General features: G+C 34.9%; 1 protein-coding gene across 1 annotated transcript in view; it reads left to right on the forward strand.

The window, feature by feature from the left end:
- The window catches only part of nectin4b (nectin cell adhesion molecule 4b), a 27,275-nt gene that overhangs the window by 11,894 nt on the left and 6,160 nt on the right, over positions 1-9,221 (forward strand). The window contains exons 3-7 of the mRNA XM_016565503.1: positions 584-780; positions 815-834; positions 1,498-1,776; positions 3,700-3,814; positions 8,525-8,676. Of these exons, the coding sequence (XP_016420989.1) occupies positions 584-780; positions 815-834; positions 1,498-1,776; positions 3,700-3,814; positions 8,525-8,676 (763 nt within the window). The remainder of the gene's footprint in view (positions 1-583; positions 781-814; positions 835-1,497; positions 1,777-3,699; positions 3,815-8,524; positions 8,677-9,221) is intronic.

Consider the following 9,221-nt stretch of genomic DNA (forward strand, 5'->3'; position numbering starts at 1 on the left):
GTAACATACACCTTTGTTTACGTTTGTGTGTTGCTCGGCAACCACTTTGTTGCAACAACAACTGTTTCTGAGGAACTACATTGTTTGGCGGAAGAATAATGTTTTTATTAATATCATTACACTTTATTTGCTCTGTTTTATTTTGTGAAACCTTACTACATATATGGAATAACCGTTTTATAAAAGCAATAAGCCCCGTGAAGCCGTGGTCTACAGTGAATTAATAACAGTGAATTTATACGCTTCGTGTCGTGCCTAACAACGCCCCTTAGCTGTTATAAATTCACTGTAAACCACGGCTTCTTGGGGCTTATTGCTTTAATAGACTTATTTTTGATTTAAAAAAAACTAATAAAAATGACAAAAACATTAAAATTATTAAAACTTTAAAATTAAAACTGAAAATATAAACAAACTTGAATATTGACAAAAACTATAACAGGTTATTGCAGCTATTGTTAGATATTTTTGTCTATACATTCATCAGTTCTTGCATTACTATTGTATCTTACTTTAATGTACTGTACTTCTATTCAGTGTTCTAAAATGCCACAGTTTGCAGTGTTATTATGCTTTAACACAGTGCTTCATCTGTGTTTCTCCTTCACTAGTTTTGCCGATCTCTTCTCTGGAGCCGGTGATTCTGCAGGAAGGCCAGTCGTTCCGCGTGGCTGCCTCCTGTCGCTCGGTTGGACACCCTTCGCCACGTTTGTCCTGGGACACGGACATTCCCGGGCAGTCGCAGAACCGCACTGGAGAAGATGGAGTCGTAACCTCGCAGTTTTCCGTGCATCCGCTGCGCAGCATGAACAAGCGGCGCCTGGACTGTCTGGTGTGGCATCCCGCTCTCGACGGCCCGCATAGAATCAGCAACGAGCTCGTCGTGCACTGTGAGTTATCCTTAAACACATCACCCAAAAATAAAGAAGCTGTGTGACTTCATTTATTCTGCATGACACAAAAAGAAACATTTTGCATAATGTTCATGCTGCTCTTTTCTTTGAGACACTATTATAGTTTGTTAATATTTAGAATTAAAGGTACGATATGTAAGTTTTTTTTTATTAAAATATCCAAAAACCACTAGAACAGTGTTATATAGTTTGTTGACATGTGTACTTAGATTATCCCAAATGTTTCCAAGAATGTTTAAATCCAGAGTAATATGAATTTAACTAGTGTAAAGGACCGCGTCATTGCGTCGCCTGTCAATGACGTCATACACCCTCGATTTCTGGTTTTAAAAAACTAATAAAAATGACAAAAACATTAAAATTATAAATAATAAAAATATAAACAAACTTGAATATTGACAAAAACTATAACAGGTTATTGCAGCTATTGTTAGATATTTTTGTCTATACATTCATCAGTTCTTGCATTACTATTGTATCTTACTTTAATGTACTGTACTTCTATTCAGTGTTCTAAAATGCCACAGTTTGCAGTGTTATTATGCTTTAACACAGTGCTTCATCTGTGTTTCTCCTTCACTAGTTTTGCCGATCTCTTCTCTGGAGCCGGTGATTCTGCAGGAAGGCCAGTCGTTCCGCGTGGCTGCCTCCTGTCGCTCGGTTGGACACCCTTCGCCACGTTTGTCCTGGGACACGGACATTCCCGGGCAGTCGCAGAACCGCACTGGAGAAGATGGAGTCGTAACCTCGCAGTTTTCCGTGCATCCGCTGCGCAGCATGAACAAGCGGCGCCTGGACTGTCTGGTGTGGCATCCCGCTCTCGACGGCCCGCATAGAATCAGCAACGAGCTCGTCGTGCACTGTGAGTTATCCTTAAACACATCACCCAAAAATAAAGAAGCTGTGTGACTTCATTTATTCTGCATGACACAAAAAGAAACATTTTGCATAATGTTCATGCTGCTCTTTTCTTTGAGACACTATTATAGTTTGTTAATATTTAGAATTAAAGGTACGATATGTAAGTTTTTTTTTATTAAAATATCCAAAAACCACTAGAACAGTGTTATATAGTTTGTTGACATGTGTACTTAGATTATCCCAAATGTTTCCAAGAATGTTTAAATCCAGAGTAATATGAATTTAACTAGTGTAAAGGACCGCGTCATTGCGTCGCCTGTCAATGACGTCATACACCCTCGATTTCTGGTTTTATTTTGTAGAAAACATGGAAACGCCAAAGGCGCTTTAATATGTTATGCGTTTTATTAGACAGGTGACGAACACACAGAGTAGCATTCTAACCAGGGGTGCACATAAGTTTTTCAGCCTGGTTCTCATAGGAGAACCTGGAGATTTATTTTGGTCCTCACACTGCACATAGTGCATAACCCATTAAATACAAGTATAAAAAAATAAATTAATTGTAGTGAAAATATTGGTGCACTTTATTTGTTTAGTTTTTTTAATAAAATAATAAAGTGTGATAATACTATTATATTTTAAAATAAAAAGGGAGTATTAAATACAAATACAACTATTTTATAGTAAACTTAAAAATAAAATGCTAATATTTTCTTTTTTTAAAGGTGAATTTTCATCATTTTCAAACTTAAAATCAGCATGCTTTTATTTTGACGTGTTGCCAGCAAGTAAGTATATGCTCTTCCGGGTTTAGCGCTGCCGTGAATGAAATGTCACAGTTTTGCATTGTGCTTTGAAAACGGGTAGCCTAGATTTATTTATCTATTCAGTTTGAATAGAAATCTTATACAGTATTACAGTTTGTCGATCTAAAATGGTAATTGTGCATTAACAGCTGTCAACCATGTCGGTACGCAAATGCGCTGTCAGAACTTCTTTACACATCGCATTTTTTATTTTGGTTGCGCATGCGCACCTGCGTACCACTTATGTGCACCCCTGATTATAACAGCACTTTCAACACACTCAAATGTATCTAGTATGATAAAACCGAGCTGCTTTACCCCACATTCGCATGAGCGGAAGGAGCGAAAGCGGTCGACTGTGGCATAATAAAAGCTCGGCTGTTTTCCGCTTCCACAGCTTTCAGCCCCACCCTGCTTCATACTACAGTGACGTTAATAAATCTTTAATTCGTTAGCTCATCCATGAACATGATTTCTGCCCATGATTCCACACTCAGTCACGGCGTCATCAAACTACGCCTTTGTTTCTTTGTTTGTTTTGAATATGCGCCCTCTAGCAGTGAAAATTACATACTGTGCCTTTAATGTTTATTTTTATTTTTCATTTTAATTTGTAGTTAAAATTTTAGTGATTTTGATGTGAGTTTTTGTCATTTTTATTAGATTTTTTTAAGGAATTATTTAAATTTTAATGCTCATTTTATTTCAAGTAATGAACTTTTTATGGTTTTAGTTAATGATAATATACCTGTTACAGTGTTATTTTTGTATCAGTGAAATACTGTTATAGTTATTATTAGTACTTTGCATTATTTTTATTTTTATATTTTCTGTTTTTATTGTAATCTTCATTAAAGTTTTAGTGTTTTTTTTGTTTGTGGTATTTTTATTAGTTTTTTCATATGTCTATTAGTGGTTCAACGGATCACAAATCTCACGGTTCGGATCACATTACGGTTTTTGACCCACGGATCGGATCATTTTTCGGATCAGCAAGAAAATAAAAATATTTCAATTTAACTTGCTTTCCATTTATTACTTAAAGCGAAGTACTTCTTTGATACCACAGCATATGTATAGTTTTAGTTGATAATGAGCCTGTGTTTGTGCTTCAGTTCCTCCTGATGCATTGATTGCTGATTCTGGTTCCTGGAGAATCGGACACTCAGGATCTGAGCTCAGATGTGTGGTTAAAGGAAACCCGTTGCCGCAAAACGTCACGTGGAGCAGGTAACACAGAATGATCTGGACCACACTGCAGTTTATTCTGACCAAAAACCACCCACTTGCACAGGAGCATTCAGTCTGACTGATGTGTGAAGTGACTAACCACAGTTGGCTTGTTTTAACCTGTTGTTTTGGGGCAGATGAACATCTGAAATAGATTGAACCACAATAATAGACTGCTATGGAAAAACAGACATTCAAATAAAACACAAAAAAACCTGCGGAACCTGTATGTAGAATTTGTGATCAGAATTTCTGTCCATCCAAAAGTATTTTACAGAATTAAAAATGCTCATACAGTTCTGATCATTAAAATCATTTTACTAGATGTCTGAATAGCCATTAAGTTCCCTAAATATTACTGATTGTATTAAGCGTTGTTAATTTAGTGCATATAAATAAATTATTTGGCTAATTATAGACCGATATCTAATCTCCCATTTATTAGTAAAGTACTTGAAAAGGTGGTCGCAACACAAATAAAATCTTTTCTTGAAGAAAATCAAATTATGGAAGAGTCTCAGTCTGGCTATAGAAAGTACAACAGTACCGAAACTGCTCTTATATAAATAACAAATGATCTTAGAGTTCATCTCGATAAAGTTTCAGTTCTTATCCTTTTAGACTTGAGTGCGGCATTCGACACAATCGACCATGATATTTTAATAAATCGTTTAGAAAAATTGGTAGGCCTTTCTGACAACATATTACATTGGTTTAAAACCTATATTAAAGGGGTCCTATTATGCTCTTTTACAAAGTCTTGATTTTGTTTTGGGGGTGTACTGGAACAGGCTCTCATACTAGGTTGTTCGAAAAACACATTATTTTTCACATATTTTACATTATTACAACACCTCTCTCCCCAGTCTGGCATGAACGGCTTGAATAGTTCCTGTATCAAATGAAGGCCCGCCTTCTGAAATACAAAATGTGCTGTGATTGGTTAGCTGGGCCAGTGTGTGTTGTGATTGGTTAGCTGGGCCAGTGTGTGTTGTGATTGGTTAGCTGGGCCAGTGTGTGTTGTGATTGGTTAGCTGGGCCAGTGTGTGTTGTGATTGGTTAGCTGGGCCAGTGTGTGTTGTGCAGATCTTTTTTATGCTCAAACAGCAACATTACAGACTAACTAAAGTTGAAAAAGTGAAAAAGCATAATAGGACCCCTTTAAGGGGAGAAATTTCACTGTTCAACTTGGAGATTATGTGTCTGAGAAACATAAATTCCATTATGGAGTCCCACAAGGAAGCTGTCTTGGTCCTTTGTTGTTTTCATTATACATGCTGACACTTGGTGACACCATCAGAGAAAACAATGTAAGTTTCCACAGTTATGCTGATGATACACCAAATGACATGGGGGCTATTAACTCCATTACAACCTGCCTCATGGCAGTGAATAAATGGAGGAGTAATATATTTTTTTAAGTTAAATGAGGATAAAACTGATATTCTGTTGGTAGGTCCTAAGACAAAAAAAAAGAAATGGTGTATAAGAATTTGGTCAAATTGACTCCTTGGGTTCGCTCAGAGGTCACAAGTCTTGGTGTAATTTTAGACTGATTTAAAATTCTCACATCAATAAGGTAACAAAATCATAATTTTTCCGTTTAAGGAACATTGCTAAAATTCGACCTCTTTTAAACCGGAAAGATGCAGGAAAAATTCATTCATGCCTTTATTTCGAGTAGACTTGACTATTGTAATGCACTTTTTACTGGTCTTCCACAAAAATCAATTAATAGACTTCAGCTTATCCAAAACTCAGCTGCTCGGCTAGTGACTAGAACTAAAAAAAGAAAACATATAACACCAGTTTTAGCTACATTGCACTGGCTTCCTATAAAATTTAGAATAGATTATAAAGTCCTCCTTATTGCGTACAAAGCCCGTAATGGGCAAGGACCTAATTATATTGCCAGTTCTCTTGTTAATTATACTCCATCAAGAACTTTAAGATCTTCCAATACAGGTTTACTAGAGGTTCCTAGTTCTGTAAGAAATAAAATTGGTGATGCAGCCTTCGTAAATTATGTTCCTAAATTATGGAATACATTACCTTCAGATATTAGGGAAGCTAGCACAATCAGTATTTTTAAAACTAAGATAAAAACTTATTTTTTTAACTTGTCTGTTTTATTGAATGTGCTGTATTGTTTTACATATATTGTATACATATTGTAAGCTTGATGTATTTGTTTTATTGGATGTAATGTTGTTGTTTATTTAACCGTTTATTCTTGATTATGTAAAGCACTTTGAGCCGCATTTTATGTTTGAAAGGTGCTATATAAATAAATGTATTATTATTATTATTATTATTATTATTATTATTATAAATGGAAATTATTACATCAAACTCTTCTCTAGGGAAAACAGTTAGTGGGGTAAATATGCTTTAGTATTTGGTATTTAATATTTATCTTTACTATTTCAGTATTGCTATTTATTTTAGTATTTAGTATAGATTTATACTATTTTGCTTCTTTTTTTGTATTTTTTAGTATTTGTTTTTTTATTTTTTACTATTTTAGTATTCATATTTATTTTAGTATGTTGTATTTATTTTTACCATTTAACTTTTTTTAGTAATAGTATTTAGAGTTTGCTTTAATAATTAATATTTATTTTTACTATTTTTATTACTAGTATTTAAAGTTCGTTTTATTGTTTATTTTTTACTATTTTAGTATTAGTATTTATTTTAGTATGTTGAATTTATTTTTTGCTGTTTTACTATTTAATTATTTTAGTATTAGCATTTGTTTTAATGTTTTTTTTGTTGCTATTTTAATATTTTAGTAATAGAATTTAGTATTTATTTTAATATTTATTTTTTGCTATTTTAATATTTTAGTATTAGTGTTTATTTTAGTATTTTCAATTTATTATTTTACTATTTTTATTATAATTATTTAGTATTTATTTGTTAGTATTTATGATATTTTTAGCTATACTGTATATTACCCAGTCCTGACTGACTTCTGAAGATTAACACAGCCAGTGAGTTCAGTGGTTGTGATTTTGGCAAATACTCTCATGTTTGTGTGTCGTATGCATCAGATGGTCGGTCAGTCTGTAGGTGTGACTGTAAACCACAGGCCTGTTTATTATTTGATTACGCTGCTGTCTGTCAGATCACCCACCGCAGTTATTTAAACTCAGCACGCTTTAGTTGCATAAACGAGTGTCGAATTGTACTAGTGGCATGGCAAAATCCCTACAAAAACACTAGTTTTCCACCACCACTTTCTTTGTGTTCCTCTTTATTTTCCTCTTCCTTTTGTTCTCTTTAGCACAATCACAAAGGCCTCTGAACTGCAGCAATGCATATTCACATGCTCCTTTCAGGATAAAATAAAAGCTTCAGTGTTGCATTGCAACCTGAGAGCAAAGAGCAAAAAGGGCTCTTTTCATGCACGGGGCAGTAAAGAAAGAGAACGAGAGAGAGAGAAAAAGAGCAGGATGCTAAATGATGAGGGTGGGGTGTATCGAGACACACGCTAAGCCCTAAATAACCCTCCTGTCCTGTAATGATTGTTTTAACCGGCACAGAAACACAGGCTTTGCACTGGATTAAAGATGCAGCGCATCAACTGCAATTAACAGCGTTTAATGCATCCAGTGTGCGTCGTCATGCATGCTTCTGCAGAGTCCTCAGATCATGCGTGTTGGTGCTTTATTAAGGTTGCATGGTGTGTTGGTCATATTTGCATGCATACAGTTGCTGAGGAGGTGTTTTCATTCAGGTAGTGCTGGAGAATGAACTGGTAACAGCGTGCAGGAGTCACATGATACTCAGATGATAATTACAGCGAAGGTTCGAAACCTGAGATGCGTTTAATGTGGTGTTTGGCATCGCTGCAGTCGTGTGATGTTGTGGGGTATCGGCTGGAGGAATGCTGTGTGAGTGTGTGTGTGTGAGTGAGTGTGTGTGTGAGTGTGTGTCGGTATCGGGGTGTGTCCTGATTCACACCTGTCTGAGGGGTTAAAGCCACCTAAAGCAGATTAAACACAGATACTGATGGAGGAAGGGTGAAAAACGACTCTCATGCACATTTAAACCGAAGCACGAGGATTTCAAAAAGTGATTTTCCTCCTCTGTGTTTGTTTTGCTTTTTTCAGAACAAATATCTGAACATCCTTAAATCATGATTTAGATGCAAAGTCATACGCATAAGATATGAAGTCTTATTTTCTGAAAAAAAAATCTAAATAGTTATTTACGGCATTTATTTGATCAAAGATACAGTAAAAATAGTGAAATATTATTGTAATTTAAAACAACTGTTTTCTATGTGAATATGTGTTAAACTGTAATTTATTTCTGTGATGCAAAGCTGTATTTTCAGCATCATTACTCCAGTCTTCAGTGTCACATGATCTTCAGAAATCATTCTAATATTCAAAAGTTTGTGGTCAATAAGAAATTAACACTTGTATTCATCAAGGATGCATTAAATTGATCAAAAGTGACAGTAAATACATTTATAATGTTACAGAAGATTTCTATTTCAATTAAATGCTGTTCTTTTAAACTTTCTATTTATCTGTGAATCCTAAAAAATAAAATGCATCACAGTTTCCACAAAAATATTGTGCAGCACAACTGTTTTTGCTTTAAACTCTCTTATTTGAACAGTACAGATAATTGCATCCACTGGTGTTTGTCTGTGTGTGTGTGTGTGTGTGTGTGTGTCTGTGTGTGTGTGTTCAGAAAGGACAGTCGTCTGCCAGCAGGAGTGCTGGTTAAAGAGGACACACTGGTGTTTGTTCGGCCTCTGAACGTGACGGATGAAGGCGTGTACGTCTGCCAGACAGCTAACAGCGCGGGAATCGCTAAAGCCGAGTTTAAAGTGGAGATCGGAAGTAAGTGTTTAATCTACTACAGAAACGAATGACACAAGACCCGATCGTCACACTGACCGATGAACACAACCGCATGGGTTTTCCCACAAAACTTTCCTTCTGTGGGAGTTGAATCATGTTAATGATCATTTCAGAATTAATTCTCTCATTTATTTATACACTGGTCAGGCGCATTCTGGAAAAACCCTGTTTAAGAGATTTGTTTTCATGTTATACATAAATTAAAACAGAGAATAACATTTATTATTTTATATTTAAATATAATATTTTTGTAAATAATTTTAAATATTTTTAAATAATTAAAAAAATATTTTTATATGTATTTAAATGTGTGTGTGTGTGTGTGTGTATATATATATACTGCATATATATACTGCCGTTCAAAAGTTTGGGATCATGTATTTTAAAGAAGTCTCTTCTGCTCATCAAGGCTGCATTTATTCAACAGTTGTGCTGCCAAATATTTTTTGGGAAACTGCGATAATTTTTTCAGGATTCTTTGATGAATAAAAAGTTAAAAAGAACAGCATTTATTCAAAATATAA

The sequence above is a fragment of the Sinocyclocheilus rhinocerous genome, unplaced genomic scaffold (genome assembly GCF_001515625.1).
Source record: "Sinocyclocheilus rhinocerous isolate Xijiao unplaced genomic scaffold, SAMN03320098_v1.1 scaffold242, whole genome shotgun sequence".
Classification (NCBI taxonomy): domain Eukaryota; kingdom Metazoa; phylum Chordata; class Actinopteri; order Cypriniformes; family Cyprinidae; genus Sinocyclocheilus; species Sinocyclocheilus rhinocerous.